This window comes from Hydra viridissima, unplaced genomic scaffold, assembly GCF_058129835.1.
Source record: "Hydra viridissima isolate aposymbiotic clone 2 unplaced genomic scaffold, HvirCarnegie_v1 scaffold_1, whole genome shotgun sequence".
NCBI lineage: Eukaryota > Metazoa > Cnidaria > Hydrozoa > Anthoathecata > Hydridae > Hydra > Hydra viridissima.
Genome location: NW_028324300.1, coordinates 11,076,971 through 11,094,830, shown reverse-complemented (window position 1 = coordinate 11,094,830; position 17,860 = coordinate 11,076,971). Strand labels below are relative to the sequence as shown.

At 28.2% G+C, this 17,860-nt stretch overlaps 1 protein-coding gene and 1 pseudogene across 4 annotated transcripts; both read left to right on the top strand.

The window, feature by feature from the left end:
• The first annotated feature begins 171 nt into the window (after nucleotides 1–171).
• Nucleotides 172–16,993, top strand: LOC145187355 (elongation factor-like GTPase 1). Of its 4 annotated transcripts, none has more exons than XM_090070341.1 (18): nucleotides 172–393; nucleotides 494–561; nucleotides 817–901; nucleotides 1,028–1,089; nucleotides 1,200–1,271; nucleotides 7,268–7,405; nucleotides 9,022–9,132; nucleotides 9,236–9,345; nucleotides 9,480–9,683; nucleotides 10,091–10,350; nucleotides 10,445–10,544; nucleotides 13,908–14,174; nucleotides 14,272–14,405; nucleotides 14,559–14,771; nucleotides 15,022–15,281; nucleotides 15,583–16,195; nucleotides 16,300–16,652; nucleotides 16,765–16,993. In XM_090070341.1, exons 1-18 carry the CDS (start codon nucleotides 303–305, stop codon nucleotides 16,951–16,953), a joined length of 3,330 nt encoding a protein of 1,109 aa, XP_089926467.1. In that variant the 5' UTR covers nucleotides 172–302; the 3' UTR covers nucleotides 16,954–16,993. The 4 variants fall into 4 exon arrangements, with proteins under 4 accessions (XP_089926467.1, XP_089926481.1, XP_089926473.1 ...); XM_090070355.1 differs by having other exon boundaries at nucleotides 188–393; nucleotides 10,445–10,561; XM_090070347.1 differs by having other exon boundaries at nucleotides 219–393; nucleotides 1,028–1,084.
• On the top strand, nucleotides 2,791–5,650 carry LOC145185042 (uncharacterized; annotated as a pseudogene).
• Nucleotides 16,994–17,860: the final 867 nt, after the last annotated feature.

The window sequence follows — 17,860 nt, the reverse complement described above, 5'->3', positions numbered from 1 at the left end:
GCGGAAAAAAAGTATATATATTTTCTTAAAAAAAAAAAGCATTTTATTCTATAAATATAAAGATTATTTTTTACTTTTTTATTCTCCATTCTAAATATTTATTTTGTTTCAACCTTGTTTAAATTTAAAAAAACACACAACTCAGGCACCATAATTTTATCATATTTTTTTCTTTTATTAATTTTTTAGAGTGATACACATGGTTGCTATGGATTAAAAAAATATTTTAGGAAAATTTAGTTTGTTCCTTTTTTTTGAAAATATAAATTTCTTAGATTTACTGAAATAGCTAGAGTTAAGTTATGGGTCCAGATACACTAGAGTTTATTGCTGCATTGCAAAAGAACACTAAAAATATCAGAAACATTTGTATCCTTGCACATGTAGATCATGGTAAGTTTATTTTAAAAACCACTTGAATCGATATAGTTATTTTTACAAGCATATGTTTTATACAGAAGTTGGTTCTTGATTTTACTGACTTTTTTTCCAGGTAAAACAACACTAGCAGATTGTTTAATTGCAAGTAATGGTATTATTTCTCCAAAGTTAGCTGGCAAGGTAAACAGATTTCTTTATAAAGCTGATGAATGTAAAAGCTAAATTCAAACTTTTTAGCATGTTAAAATTCAATAATATCTTGATGTTTCCACAATTTTATATGCACTCAAAATAAAATTAATTTCATTCACAGCACAATGTGTTGTGTGTCATTAGTCTTGGTTATAATTTAACAGTTAAATTCATGCTAAATTATTTACTTTTTTTCTTGCAATATCTTTTTATTAACACGTTAAATAATAATTACCTTTAAAGCTACGGTATATGGATAGTCGTGAAGATGAACAACAGCGTGGTATCACAATGAAGTCAAGTGCAATATCGCTTGCTTATCACAATAGTATTTTATTTCTTCTTGTTTATTTAAAAAAGATTTACAACTTTGATAAGTCTCATTCATTCAGTTTTACTTTCATTTAAGTTTATTTATTGCTTTTTCTTTCATTTTTATGTTTTGATTGATCAGATAAGCAAAATTACTTGATAAATTTAATTGATTCACCTGGCCATGTTGACTTTTCAAGTGAGGTTTGTTGCTTAACCATCTTTTTCAAAAAAAATTTTTAGTTTTATGCTTATGATAATTTTAATTCTAATAAACTTTTTACAATATTTTTATTATTTTGTCTGAAAAAAAGGTGTCAACAGCAATAAGACTTTGTGATGGTACACTGGTTGTTGTTGATGTAGTTGAGGGGGTTTGTCCACAAGTAGGTGGTTTTCATTTTTTAAATTCTTGGTAATGAAAGTATATTTTATTAAAAGGTTTTAACTCAATCAAAGATTTTCTGCTCAGATGTAATTCATGATAATATTACTAAAAGTATTGTTTCATAGCTATAATGTTATGTAAGAGTGAGAGCTAGCTAACTAGAAACTTAAGCTTTCAAACTTTCCTAAACATCTAATAAATTAAATGACAAAATTAATTTTTGTTCTTAAGACAAAATTATATTGCTATGTGCTTTTAAAAATAATACTTTTTAATGGTAGTAAATGTAGCAAAAATAAAAATTTTTTGCAAATTAAATTTTAAAAAATCTTTTTAGTGTTTAGCAAGCAAGTAATACAGCAACAAAGTATTCAAAACAGGGTTATCAATACATGCATTAAAACCTAACATTTTAGATTTTAATACTGCAGGATGCCACCAGGCACTATGGTAAATCTAGTGAAGCCTTATTAGTTTTAATCTACAGGTGTTTTGAAAAAAGTTTCTCTCTTCATTTGAGTTCATTAACTTATAGTTAAAACTTTGCCTTAAGAAAAAATAAAGAATTCTTATACAATACATGTTCCTAATACTATAAAGTTTAAGTTTAGAAATTTAGACAATGTTTAAGTGTCACTTTCAGTTTGTCAACCTATGATTCTTTGGTTAGTAGAGATTCAAAGTATTTCTGAAATCTAGTGGATAAACTAACTTTAGGGCTCTTGTACTACCTCTAGGCATTAATATATTTCTATAAAATTTAGTCAATTGAAAGGTTACATCAAAGGAAATATTTTAGGGGTCAGACAAAAAAAATGAACAAGAAAATTGCAATATTTTTATGAAATGTAAAAATGAACACAATAATCAAAGGATAAGAAGTTGAATTTTTAAAACATGATTGTTAAAACAACTTACCAGGCAATATAATTTTAAAAAATATTAATTTTAATAAATTCATTACTGGCTATATGAAAAAATAGTTTTCCCAATTCTAAAGTGTTCAGTAACTAAGTTGTTTTAGAAGAGCTTGGTTTTGAATTAGGTAGAGTTTACAAGATTCACTTGACAAACTTTAAAATGTCAGGAATTTTAATCAAGAGTTCAATCTGACTAATAGGTTCAAACTTTTCTAATTGTTATAATTGACATTTGAAAATAGTTTGCCTATAGGCCTTATAAATCCATCTCTGGAGTAATTCCATCAAGACTTGCAAACAAGTGTCTTAAAGGTTGCTCATTTGTATGCAATATGCAAATTGACCAAAAATGTTTTCTTCCATTAAGTCTCTCCAGATGAGTATTAGCTTACTATCCTTACCAGACCTAGTCATTTAATTTTTAGGATCTACCTAATCACAATTATGTTTTGATTAATTCCTCTAGGAACCATCTAAGTGTAAAGCTACTTTGACTGATTTGTTAAATGGTGTGCAATAGGCAGGTCCGTTTTTAGGGGTCAGAAAAACTATAATTTTGCCACTTTATTTTCCCATTCTACGTTGATATACAAGACTTTTTCTGAAAAAATTTTTGAAAAATTTTAAATTTCCTGACCTCCCTAGGGGTTTGAATATTTTATATTTAGTAGATTTTTAGTGAATTTTTTTTTTAATTTGGTCTGCCGGACCAATGCGGAGTTATAATCACAGCGTGCAATAATTTATTTTATGAAACTGTGCTGCGTTTGTAACTTTTTAAATTTAAAATGGCAATATCAACACGTTCAAATACTGAAATATATTTATTAGGACAAACCCACGCAATTGATTGCAGAAGTTTGCCTACTAAAGGCGACGTTTTAAGATATTTTTATCACTGCTGCAGATTACTAAATTTTAAAAAAAAAAAAAAAAGATAAAAAACACATCGAAATTATTTCCTGCCCTCTAGATATAAATCACGAGCTGCTTTGTAGTGATAAAACATGTCAGCCCAAATGCGTTGTTTCTGCTCTTAGAAGTTCGTGGCTTATGGGTGGTATACCACACATTAGTTGTAGAAGTATTAGGTAGCTATCGATTTAAATAATATTCATAGTTTATTACATAATTATTGATAATTATTGATATAAAAATTTAAGCTAAATGACAAACAAAAATTGGTTAATTTATTTTAGGGAAAAAGTTTCCAAATTAATATATCATCACAAGAAACTGGTATCATATTGTTCAAAAAAAACGGAAATACAAAAGCTACATGAAAATAATTTTTTGGCATTAGAAAAAGAATTGTTTGACATAGGGCACCCAAAACTCTATGAAATAATTGAAAGCGATAGAATTTGATCAAAAGATGCAAAAGAAAGCAATATTTTGTTTTATGAAGACCATAAATTGCAAAAACAATGGTAATTGACAAAATAGACAAAAAATATCAAAAAGTTTATTCCAACAGAGAGTTTCGCAAAAGAAAAGCCAAGGAGTTTGAGCAAATGGAGGAATCTACCACAAAAAACTCAAAGTTAAAAAAATTTTCATCAAATAGCAATTGTATTAATGGAAATCAAGAGTTATTTTTGTTAGAAAATTTTGATAATGAAGAATTTCAATATAATACTATGATGAAATTGAAAAACAATCAACTAACATAAAATTAAATAAAGTGACAGTAACAGTAGATATTAATGAACTTATCAAAAAAAACTTCAACATTTTGTGGGCGTTTTGGAATTTCTGTCGGAGTACAGACAGGGTTATTAATATTATTTTTAAGATATGGAAATATCAATCTTAATGAAGTAAAACTTTCAAAGACAAAAGCAGAAAAAATAAGAAAAGATTTACATTTAAGTGAATCAGAATCGGTTAAAGAAAAAATAAAAGAAAAATGTAAAAATAGTAATTTAATTTTGCTCATTGATACAAAAAAAGTTATGACTTTAAATGAAGACTATATTTCTGAAGTAAATAAATGTCTAGCTATTGTTGTTACAAGTCCAGACTGGGATTTAAATACAAATGGAAAACAACAGGATAAGCTGCTAGGCATAGTTGAATGTCAATCAGGAAAAGGATATGATCAAGCATTGGCATGTTTTAGTGTTATAAAAAAGTTTGGAATTAAAAGCTTTATAATTGGAATTTGTGCTGACACAACAGCATGTAACACTGGTTGTAATAAGGGTTGTATAAGTATTTTAGGAGAACTTTTAAATTGACATCTGTTAAGGCTTCTTTGTAGAAAATATTCTCAAGAATGACGTTTTTTTCATGCAATAAATGAAATCACTAAAACAGAAAGCAAAGGTCCATCAAAATCTATTTGTACGAGAGCTGCATGGCCAATGAATTATTAAAATGTTCAAAAAAATATGGATCAGTTATCAAAGTTTCCGTGGTGCGAAGTTAGTGGAACTCCATTTGAAGATATAGCTAAAAAAAGTTTATCTTTTTGCAAAAAAGCTTTGGAACTTCATACTTTTCCCAGAAATGATTATAAACATCTGTGTCAATATGTCATTGTTTTTCTGGAAGGAAGGGAGGCAGTTCCTGGATTTATTATACACAAACCAGCTGCTGAACATGAAGCTAGATTTATGGCAGATACTTTATACATTTTGGCAATGAAGCTTACTCAACCAATCATAAAGTTTTTAACCCTAGAGGAAGAAATAGTATTTTCAAAGGCTGCAATATGTGTAGCTTCAGTTTATGCAAAAAACTTTCTTCAATCAAATCAAATTGTTTCTGCTTCTCATAATAATTTATGTACAGTTAAAGAGATGATAAAAATGAAAGATTTTGATGCTGATGTCCTCAAGCTTTTATTTCAAGCTATCTCAGACAGTCATTATCTTTCTGAAGAAATAGTTGTCTTTTGTTTATTTGATAAAAGTCTTGATAATAAAGTTAAAGAAAAAGTGGCTCAGGAGTTGTTAAAAACAAATTTACCTGAAGTCTTTAAACTTAAAAAGTTTAAGCCTGTAGAAATAAAGGAAAATTCAGAACTTAATGATTACGTTGGTCAAAATTCTTGGCTAATATTTAAAATAGTTCCTTACTTATCAAAGTGGTTAGAAAGTCCACCTGATTAGTGGACTCATGATTCTGATTATAAAAATTTGCAAAGGTTTATAAAGAGATTGGTCTGTGTCAATGACTGTTGTGAAAGAGCTATTAAATTGGTAAAAGACTTTATCTATTCAACAATTAAAGAGGAAAAGTTACAAGATATTTTACTGGTTTTGAAGGAACACAGAGTTAATTTTCCATTTTATAAATGTAACTGGTCCAAAGAAATACTTAATAAATTGTAAGAAAAGTTTTTATAAAAATTTAACTGAATTTTTATGTATATTATTTAGAAAACGTGTTTGTAAAACCTTTAGTCAAAGTATTTTACATTTTTAACAGTTTACTTTATTTTTTTTTTTTATTAAATGCAATACTTGGATTACTTATTTAACAAACTTCTTAAATGCAAATTTTATTAAGTTTTTTAATGAATATTTAAGAGTATTTAGATAAATATACAATTAAAAACATAGTAAAAACCAGGTCTTTAAAAGAAATCATTTGAAATATTTTGAGCTCAAATTTTATACCAACCTTCCTAATAGTAGAGCCAACTCACCCAAAAAAAAATTGTTAGTTTTGTTGGTCTTTGATCCAATTAAGGTCAAAAATGACTTTTTTAAAAATATTCAAGCCCTCAGGGAGGTCAGGAAAATTGAAATATTTTAAAAACTTTTTTAGGAATGGTCTTGTATATCAACGTAGAATGGGAAAATAAAGTGGCAAAGTTATAGTTTTTCCGACCCCTAAAAACGGACCTGCCTAGTGTGCAATTATTCATATAGTGATCATTTGGTTCAGAAGTAACAGCTTTTCTGCTTTTTTATCCTTTGATGAAACCTTTTAGCAATTGAATCTTCAAATCAAAATCAGATTGTGATCTTTTCTTCCATCTACGAAAATACCCTTAATAGTTACTGCAATAATCAGTTTTTCTGACAAAACTCTATTGTTAACCATAGCCTTTTATTTTGAGTCAAATGTTCAGATTTGATCAAATTTTGAAAGAAAGCAAATACAAATCTAGGTGTAATAGAAGGCTCTTTGATTTAAGATACCTTAAATCAAAGAGATCCTAGTGGTGTGATTGGGATCTTCATTTAATTGTGTCTCATGATATTAACTGAGGATGTTATTTGTTTGATAATTTTTGAACTTTGAACTTCAAGGATATTTCATTTGAGTCCTTTAAATTTTCAGTGAAGTTTTTTGATTCAAATTATGTTCCACTGAATCATAAACTTCATCTTCAATGTTTTCTATTTGAATCTGTGTATTAGCATGAGCTTTTTTAAGAATCTTTTTTCTTTTTTTTTTAAAAGATGTAGTATTTGTAATTTTTCATCAGAAAGAAGTATTTTTTCCTGAATAAGTAGACCTTTTTCAGTACATCTCTCAGTGTGGGAACTTCAGTTTCTAGTTTAGTTGAATTAGTTGCAGAGAAATGTTCAGTTTGTTTTAATTTTAAATTTTTCATAACAATATTTTATTTTGTTATATATACACTGTAAAACAAAAACAAGTATGGTATAAAATATCAACAAAAAAAAAATACAACAGAAATTGCAATTTTCCAATCATTGTAGTCATTGTATCTTTCTAATCATTGCAGGCAAATACCAAGTACTAAGCAATTGCGCTCTATGATTCATAGATTAAAATTGGAAGTAGATTTAGTTAACTAAAAAAATTAAAAGAGACCATATTTAATGCTCTGCTAAAGTTATGTTTTAAATACTAAGTTTTTAGTGTATTTTTCACATTTTAATTTGGTTTATACATGCATGCATAAATGTGCATGCACATATGAATGTATCCAAATATCATTTTTTAAAAAGTCTTAGTATGACATACCCTAATAAGTATTGCTTCATTAAACTTGTTTGGGAAGAATTAAGCTATGCCTAAATAAATGTGATGGATTAATTACTGAAGTTAACATCTATGTGTTATGTCCTATAAAAGTTAATATTTTTAGACTCAAGCAGTGCTTCGTCAAGCTTGGTTGGAAGGCATTAAGCCATGCCTTGTGCTCAATAAAATTGATAGATTAATTACTGAAGTTAAGTTATCACCAATGGAAGCTTACTTACAACTGCAGAAAGTTGTGGAACAAGTATTGTTTTGTTACTTTTTATTATTTAATTACATTTTAAGAAAAGTTACCATATGCAGCTGTAAATTTCATAATTTTGTAAGTTTTGATGCTTGCAAAACAAATTTTCAATGGCAATTATTATATGCATTATTTATTATTCTTTATACACAAACTTCGAAAGTAAAAAAAAACCACCACCACCCCAAAAAAAAAATCTAAAATGCAAAAAAGCAGCCAATTATTAATCTAGCCATGAGTGATAACAAGGCCAAAGATATTCCCAAGATACATCAGAAATGTGGTCAGAAAGGATGTGAAGGCCTAGTCTAGAGCCAGGTTCAAGAAACACTTTATTTCCACCAGTTTTAAGTGTAAATGCTTGTGAAAGCCTTCTAAAAAAGAAACCAACAATTATCTTCTTTTGATAAAATGTTGTACATGGTGATTCTGTTTCCAATAGTTGAACCAAATGTTTTAGTAGTTATCAACCAAATAAAGCAATCCCATAGCATTTAAAGTACACATTCAAGACAAAACATACAGCATCTGTGATTGTTTCTTTAGATGATTTTAAAATGCCACTGGTTTACATCAAAGCTTTTCTAAAAGTTGACTCCAATGAGTACATTTTTAATCTTGGAAAACCATGTCAAGCCTTAAATAGATACTCAGTACAACTTTTTGTACCAGTTGGTTGGTGATCCTTGTCAAACTTGAAAGAAAAATCAAAATGGCTCCTAAATAACCTCCCAAAATACTGGTCAAAAGAGATTTGGTTTCCCAGCTTGTCAATATCTCCACAATATTTCTCTCAAAAAAAATATCCTAAAAGTTGGTGCCGAGGAGTGGAACAAGATAACCATAGACTACATCAAACAATCTGTTCTAGACTCAGGATTTGACTTGTAGTTGCCTTCATGAATGCTGAGAGAGAGCCATTTGATAGAAGTTCATTAGATATAATTCTAAACTTTATTTTTCCTGCTTCACATTTCCTAGTTTATTTTATTTCACATATTCTATCTAAGTTTTATTTAATTAAAAAATAAAATATGTAGTTGCACATGATATGTAAATTATTTCTTATGATTGTATTAGTACTGTTTGTTTAAATGTAATTTTTTCTTTTTCATCATGTAATATGAGACAAAGTATTGGAGGTTTTTGCATGAGCAACTGTCATTTATTAGAACTATCATTTACTACCTTGTTAACTTTATACCAATTGTTGAAACTTAGAAATACTAGCTTTATTGTTGGATTTTATGATAAGTTCGGGATTAATAAATGGTTAGAAATGATGATAAACTAAATAATTTGAATGTAACTTAGGAATTCCATCTGATATGCTCAGCCAGTTGTGAACACCAAAATTTTGTTTAATTATATCATCCAGAAAAAAAATTCTTTTCATAAAGTTTTTTGCATAAAATAAATTTCAGGTATTTTATAAGATTTAAGCAATGTTCAAAGGTGTAGAAAATGTTGTTTTGCCAAATTAAGTTATCTTGAAAATTTCATTAAAGTTTTGAAGTAGTTTGAAACTTTTTAAACATTTGAATTTGAAATACCTTCATATTTTTTATCAATGTAATTGATATTTTTTTTAAAAAGTTTATTTTTAAATAATTTAGGTAAATGCCGTTATGGGATCATTATTCAGTACTTATGTTATGGAGCAATCAAATGTGAAAACAGAAACAGAGAGAAATTCTTCAGCAAAAGTAAATTCTGATGGAGAACTGGTAAGTCATTTTTGATTTTAGACTAGTTATTTTTCTTAAACACTCTTTGTAAATTAACTTTATGAGATGGATAAAATATTTAAAACATAATTAATAACTTTAGTCTTTTGATTGGAGTTCTGGTCTTGAAGATGCTGATGATGAAAACTTATATTTTTCTCCAGCAGCTGGAAATGTTGTGTTTGCTAGTGCAATTGATGGTTGGGCATTTGGGTGAGCATATTTGTTTAGTGTTATATTTAGTTGTAATGTTTTTATTTTTTTTTTGTTTGTGTTTTAAAAGTTTTTTTTTTTTTTTTTTTGCACTTGATATTATGTTATTTCAGCCTTAATTAATTATTCTTTAGCATTGATACCTTTGCTGAAATATATTCAAAGAAACTTGGTGCTTCACGCAATGTTCTTTCTAAAACATTGTGGGGGGATTATTACATTAACTTAAAAGCGAAAAAAATTGCTAAGGGTGCATTTGCTAAAGGGAAGAAACCATTGTTTGTGCAATTTATCTTAGAAAATATATGGAACATATATGATGCAGTTGTTTTAAACAGGTTTGTTATAATAATCAGTTATAATAGCTATAAGTATTAAGGATATTCATAACAGTGAGTAGTTAAAGGCAATTCTCAGCTGTTTAAGAAGTTAAATTAAAAATTTGAAAATTAGTTTATTGGTATTTATTTCAAAAAAAAAAAAAAAAAAAAAAAGGAAACTTAATTAAATAGTTATGGAAATTTGTGAAATATAAAACTTACCTTTTAGACTATTTTTTCATACAGTCATTGATTATTCATCCTCATTATATATTCATCCTCAATCTATCAAATTCTGTTGTTTGTAAAAAAATGCCAGTTCTTACATATTGTATCAATGTATTTTGTTGATCAATTTTTAATTTCACTTTTTGTTACTATCTTTTTAAATATTATTTTATCTGTTCTAAATGATTTATTTATAGAGATACTGAACGTATTAGCAAAATTGTAACAAACCTTAACTTAAAAATTTCCACCCGTGATTCCAAGGTTAATGATTTTCAACTTCATCTTCATGCTATCTTATATCAATGGTTGCCTCTTTCTGAATCTGTGTTAAAAATGGTGAGTTCTGCTTTGCCTAGTCCTCTTGATATATCTGAAGAGCGTGTGAAAACACTTATGTGTGGTCGATATAAATCTTTGGACATTTATCCAGAAGACACTCAAAAACTTAAACATGGTAAATTGCTCTTGGTTATCGTATTCATCTTTAAAGTTTTTTTTTTTTTTTTTTTTTTTTTTTTTTTTTTTTAAGTTTCTATTTTTCTATTTAGATATTATGAAATGTGGTTCTGATCCCGAATCTCCTGTTATTGTATTTGTTTCAAAAATGTTATCTGTACCTCAGTCAGATTTACCAAAAAACAGAAAGAAGTTAGTTCATCTTTAAAGTAATTCATAAATTTTCTTTATTTTTGTTTTAAAATTTTTTTAAATGTTTTTCCTCATTTTGAAGTATTAGAGCTACTATTGTTATTTTTTATTGGTTGTGTTAATAGTAATTAATTTTACTCAATTACTAGTAATTAACAAATAAATGTTCCTAACTTACTACATTTATTTTAAGCTTTTATATTTAAATCAAATTTTTAATAAGCTTTTTTTAATCAAAACTAAAAGAGAATACATATAGTTGAATTGCTTACACAATCTTGCTATTATAATATTTTTCTGGTAAAGTGCATTCATTTTAATTAGATTCCCATATAATTAACATCAAAAATCTCCATGAAGAGGTTTTTTTTTATTGATCCCCATAAAAATTTATTGCTGTTTTTCCTTATTTTCCAAAATTTGTAAAGTAGCTCTGAGCAGGATTGTTATTATACAAAAAATACTATGAATTTTAGTGAACGATTATATAAATACTTTGAATTAGTAAAAGAATTTTAGTGAACGATTATATAAATACTTTGAGTTAGTAAAAGAATATATAAATAGGTGTTAAGTATATAATGACTTTTTTTTTTTTTAAAAAAAAAAAAAAAAAAAAAACATTTTGAAAATTCTAAATATAGTTTTTTTATTGAATGTAATTACTATCACTAGCTATAATCCAGTTTTTGGTAATTTATGAATTAAAATAAGTTTGTTAAATCAAAATAAAATTTCTTCTCTTTTGATTTAATCTAATGTCCAAACTATTTTTTCAGCATCTTCCAAATCTTCCAGCATCTTTATTTTATTACATGTTTGTGGAAGCACTGTTCAGGTTTTTGGTCTATGTTCAATTGATTGGAATAAGTGATAGTTTGATAGAGCAACATCTGGTGAATACAGTGGTTTGGGTAACATCCCATGTTTTTGCTACCAAATGATTCTTTGATCAGTTTTGCTACATAAGGATGACTATTGTCATGCAAAAGAGTAACTTTTCCATGTCTGTTAGCTATTAATCAAAAGTAAAACAACAATTCATGGTTTGATTCAATCATTTATTGTTTGCAGCATTTACCAGTGATAGTTTAACCAGGTTTTAACAATTTATAATATACTGAGCCCTTCTTGTCCCACCACAAAACCATTCAGTTTATACTGCATTTTGAAGTTTTTCCTGGTTGACCTGGATCAGTTCAATGTTTAGTTCCTTGATAATCATCAAGAGAAATCCATTTTACATCATCTGTAACAACAACATTTTTATCAATCTTTGACCATAAATAATTAGAAAAAATTACTTGACTTTTATTTAAAAAATCTGACAGCTTCTGTTGAGTTTGTACATCATCTTCATCCAATAATGCTTGCAATTCTGTATCTTTAAGTTTTTTGATGATTTTTCCATGGTTTTTGTCATTCAAATAAAAATCATTACTTTTGAATCATTGAAGCCACCCTTTAGAGTTAATTTCAGATAAAGCATTTTCACTATAAGCTTTGACAACATTCAATGACTTTCAGCAGTAGTTTTCTTTAGATTAAACTTCCTTGCTAATCACAAAAATATTTGGCACAAAAATGTTGTTAACACTTTTAGCTTGAAACACACTGAATGATAACAATTTTTGATTAATTTATAAGTAGTCATTATGTGCTTATATCCCTAATGTTATATATTGTTTTACTCACTGAGTTTTTATCATATAATATTTGTATTTATCAATAATCAACATTTATGGAGACATTTTTAAATTTTGTTAGACTTCTACCTAATTATTATATTCCTCTGAACACTTAGCGCCTTTAGTTTTAACTTTTATGCTACTGGTGTTAAACTCAAAGTTGTTAAGTATTTGCCACCTGGTAGGGAATTTAAAATTAGTGAAAAGCTTGTTCTAGATCTTACAAATCAGAAGAAAATCATATTGATCTAATACAAGCTGGTCATGGAAAATTATGTGAGTGGCTGTTACTTAGTAAAGAAAACTGTGTGATATAGCTCACCAGGTAGTTAGTTACAATCCTTTTCTTAAAGATATTTTTAAGAAGATCATTAAAAAAGTGGTTCAGTATTTCATTTGATAAAACCTCTAACTATTTTAGACTTATCAAATGGTTTTGCTAGTTAGATGTTTTAAGAAAGTTGTTTTGAGAGTATGGGAAGTTTGCTTTTTAGTAAAGATAGACCTACTAAACCATTTTGAAGGGGTTAACAATTTAGAAATGTCAAAATTGTGTATGTTGTTTTATTGTTTATCTGATTGATGGGCATTATTGTTTTCAATAAGTACACAACAGAAATCTTAATATAAGGGGTTTATAAATATCTTTACACTTAAAGTGTTCCATCATGTCAAGTTACTCTAAAATATTTCTAAAGTTTTATTTTATTAGGTTTTGTTTTACTCTAAAATATTTCTAAAGTTTTATTTTATTGGTTGGATGATTTTCTTTTTCAAATTATTGCTATTTATAATTTGAAAAAATTAGCATTTGCAGTTGAAATATTAAAGTATGGTCTGATAAGGTCGTAACATTTAAAATTGACCGACCAATAAAAAAAAAATTGAAAGCTTTCTTAAGCTCCATAAACCTTTTGTGTGAATAAAAGATTTTGAACCTTTTATGTCAAACCCTCAAGTTGATTGTTATAAGTTGATAAGGAAGTGCATTCTGAAATCAATCAGTTAAGTCACGTACTTAGCATTAGATGTTAAAACAGAGAAAAAAAACTATTTTGTAACTTTTTTTTAAATTTGTACTGTTTTATGAAACACTCCACAAATGGATTCTCAAATTTGAAATTTAAGTTCTTGTTATTTGTCAGTCAGCAAATAATTAAAGATTGGATACGTCAGTCACCAAATAATCAAATTTAAAACACTTATTTTTGTGACCAATTTTATTTCAACCATGAATATTGTGACAGTAGGTTGTAACATCTGATCATTGACTGAATCGTTTTTTTATATCTTGTGACAACTTACTTTAGAGGTTAATGTTCTTATCTATTTGTTTTTATTGCTTAGTTAGCTTTGTTTCAATTAATTGTTATATCAAAAATATTGTTTAAATATGATTTTTTTATATTATTAAAATTTGTTACAATTATTAACATTTAAGTTCACAGAATATGGATAAAGTAATTCCTTTAACTAGTTGTTAAAGTAGTTCCCTTAAACCATCTTTATCAAATGTTACAAAATATTTACAAATTTTATAAACACCAATGGAAAAAATGTTTCTTTAGCAAAATTCAGAGAAAAAGTGTATATTTTGACCTAACTCAAGGGGAAAAAATGTTTCAGAGATTTTTGTATGAAACCTAAAATATATGGCCAATATATATCTATTTAGGCCCCTTGAAGAGCAAGATCTGGCTGCTCGCTATGAAGCTGCAAAGAAAAAATTGAGTGAAAAAGAAATAATGGCTTACCCTGCTGATCATGAATTTAAAGAATTAAAAGAACAGTCTGTTGAGGTAGAAGAAAAAGATGTTCAATGTTTTATTGCATTTGCTCGGGTCTTTAGTGGTGTATTAAGAAAAGGGTCAAAACTATTTGTGCTAGGGCCTAAGTATAATCCTCTTGTACGAGGTGAAAATGGAGCAGATTCCCTGAACATGTAAGATTATTTGTCTTAAATCAAGATTTTTTTTTAATATTATAATATAAATTAAAAGAAATATTTGTTTCTTTATATGCATGTATCTTTTATACAGGCCTGCAGAAGAAGTTGTGTTTGGTCACAAGTTATCTAACTTTTACATGGCAGAATGTACTATAGATGATCTTTATCTGTTAATGGGGAAAGAGTTAAACACATTAGATACTGTGCCAGCTGGAAATATACTTGGTAATGGGTTCCTCAACAAGTGCTTGTTTTTGTTTGTATTAAATGTAGTTTTTTTCTGCAATGTCTTTGACAATCTTTAACACTAATTAATTATAACTGTAATTATTTAACACTATGTATATAATTATTTATATGAGACACTATTTATATTAGGCATTAATGGCTGTGCTGAATATATTTTGAAGTCAGCTACATTAAGCTCAACACTAGCATGTCCCCCATTTACACCTATTCCTCTGGAAGCTAAACCAATTGTTCGTGTTGCAGTAGAACCAAAACAACCAAGTCAGTTGCATAGGCTTGTTGGTGGAATGAAACTTTTAAATCAAGCTGATCCTTGTGTTGAGGTGCTTGTGCAAGAAACTGGTATGTATTTATACATGACAGCTTGTTAAATATAAATAGGTTGAATTTGTCCATCACCTGTAGAGATAAAAAGTGACTTTTTATAAATTTCTAATTAGCCCAAGTTTTCCAAAATGTTTTGTTGAAAAGATGTTAAGTACTTAGTGACTAGATTTTTTTTAAATTATTTTTTATTTAGGTGAGTATGTTGTTTGATATTTTATTTAGGTGGGTATGTTGTGAGACTTTTTTTAAATTATATTTTATTTAGGTGAGTATGTTGTTGTAGCTGCAGGTGAGGTCCATATGCAGCGCTGTCTTGATGACCTAACTCAACGGTTTGCAAAAATTCAAATAAAAGTCTCTGAACCGATAGTTCCATTTCGTGAAACTATTGTTATCCCCCCAAAGATTGATATGGTTAATGAGCAAATAAGTGGTACAAACAAAAATGCTAAGCATCATACTCAAAGACTTCCTTCATTTATGTTAAAAGAAATCCAGTTCTTTAGTGACACCATTCGCAAACAGGTTTCTCCAAAATTATTGCTGCTGTTTTTTTTTCTATTATAAACTCTACTTATTAGAATTTGAAAGCATAAACTTATTGTTTTTCAAGTCAGATTATACTCCTCTTTTAGTTTTAAGATTGATCCTCTTTTCGTCTGGTCTAATAGAAAATTCTGTTAATGAAAAAAGACCAAAAAAATTTTAAATAAACTTTCAAAACAAAAGCTTCCCTCGTTTTTTACAATATTATGATCATTTAAAGCTTCATAATTATCTTAAAATAGTTTGGAAATTTTATCATCCAGAAAAATATTTATTTTAGGAAAAATCAGATGTAAGCTTAAAATTACAAAGAACTGAAGCAGACAACTCTGAAATTATGAGCAAAGAAGAACTTGCTGCCTTACGTAAAGAAGCCAAAAAGCGTGAAAAACTTGGTCTTATTGAAGCTTTCACAGCCGATAAACAATATTGTGTGTGTATGCACGCAAAACCTATACCATTAAACGTACTGAAATGTCTTGAGCAACACAACTCTCTTTTAAAAATAATACAGCGGGTCTATAGCGAAGAGGATTTTCAGGTTGCAGTTAGGTCACTTACATTAGAAACAAAAGTACAAATTCAGCAATTTTATGATCTAATGAAGGAAGAGTTTTCGAAATCAGGTAAATTATGGAAAGATATCCTAAATCGTATTTGGGCTATAGGACCAAAAGGAGTTAATGATAACATTTTAATAAATAATGTAAAAGACTACACAAGAGCTAGCATATGGCATGGATTAATTGATGGATTGAATACTGAAGGACTACTTTTACGTGAATTTGATAACAGTGTAATAAGTGGATTTCAGTTGGCTGTTCAAGCTGGGCCTATGTGTGAAGAGCCCATGATGGGTGTAGCATTTTTTATAGAGGACTGGAAACGAATTAGTAAGTTTGGATTGATTTAATTATGAGGATACTCCTGAAGTTTCAAATAAAGTTTTTACATTTTTTAAAACATTTAAAGTGTTTTTTTTTTTTTTGCTTTTTAGGTGATAACGAGAACAATCAATTTGAAAGTTCCCAATCCTATGGGCCTCCATCTGGGCAACATATTTCTGCTGTAAAAGCTGGTTGTCGTCGTGCTTTTATGGCGCAGCATCTTCGTTTAATGGCGGCTATGTATAGCTGTCACATACAAACAACTTCTGATGTTTTAGGGAAAATGTATGGCGTTTTAGGGAAACGTGAAGGAAAGATATTAAACGAGAATATGAAAGAAGGTTCTGATGTTTTCGATATTGTTGCTCAGTTACCTGTTGCAGAGAGTTTTGGATTTGCTGAAGAAATCCGAAAAAAGACAAGCGGTTTAGCTAGTCCCCAATTAATTTTTAGTCATTGGGAGGTGGGTGTCTCAAATTTTGTTAAAACTTGACCCTTTTTTTTTATTTACGTTTGTTTTTGAAACTAATTGACTTGATTTTTATCAATCAATTTTTTAAACATTTAATTAACAGCTAATAGACGTTGATCCTTTCTGGATTCCCAACACTGACGAAGAATACGAGTTATATGGTGAAAAAGCTGATAGTGAGAACCAAGCCTTAAAATATGTCAATCAAATTCGGAAACGAAAGGGGTTATATGTAGAAGAAAAAACCGTTGAACATGCAGAAAAACAAAGGACGCTAAAGAAAAACAAATAGCTAAATTAATTATATTTCATAAAATAATACTTTGCGCTTATTGTTACTGTTTTGGTTAACCCGTTTTAAGCTAATCCTGCTTTTATCGTCTGTGCGATAATGGCGCATAACGAAAACTTAAATTTAAAATATTCATTTTTAAAAAAACATGGCATATGAAGTTTTCTTAATTTCTAGTTTTAAATGAATTTCTCAAAAAGTTAATATTACTTTGCTATTTTTTCATACCCACCTCTTAAATACTTGCAATAATTATGGTAAATCTGTATGATTACATGGCGCGTGACTTAAATTAGTTGTAAAAAATATTAACAGCAATCACCTGCTACCAACGAGTAATCATAGATTTGTAAAAATTGGCCGGTGTTCTTTCAAAAAATTCATTGATTACTGTCGTCAAGTCCTCGTTTTTGAAGCTTTTGCTGCTTTATGGCTTTCTGCAACTAGTGGAAGAAACTGCTTTTTGTGGGCGGTCATGTATTTGAATACGGTAAGTTAATACAAGCATTTTAGCCCAGTTGCATGAATTTCAGTTTTTGTAGTTGCGTGTGATACTTTTCGGAGTTTATAGTTTTGTATTAAGGAGTTCTCAAAATGATCACCCCATTTAAATGTAAAGCATTCTTCTTTTGATGCGTTTTCAAATGATATTCGATCAATTAAAAAGTACGGTCCTTTGAGATCTGTGAAATGCATCTAAATGTCAAGTGTTGCTAAATCATCTAATCCTTAGATATTTGAGAAAACCTTCGAAATTTATGGTTGGCTAACTTCATTGAGAAATGAAAATATTTTATGAACATTTCGATGTATGAGGCAAAGGGATACATACCTATTTCTTATAGTCTTTTAAGTTTTTTAATTGAAAAGTTTAAATCTCTAGATTTCCTTTAATACAACTTGTGTA

Coding starts and splice junctions, on each gene's coding strand:
- LOC145187355 (XM_090070341.1), top strand. CDS start 303: ATGGGTCCAGATACACTAGAGTTTATTGCTGCATTGCAAAAGAACACT. Junction 14,406..14,558: donor GCCAGCTGGAAATATACTTG/GTAATGGGTTCC, acceptor TATTTATATTAG/GCATTAATGGCTGTGCTGAA. Junction 15,282..15,582: donor GTGACACCATTCGCAAACAG/GTTTCTCCAAAA, acceptor TATTTATTTTAG/GAAAAATCAGATGTAAGCTT.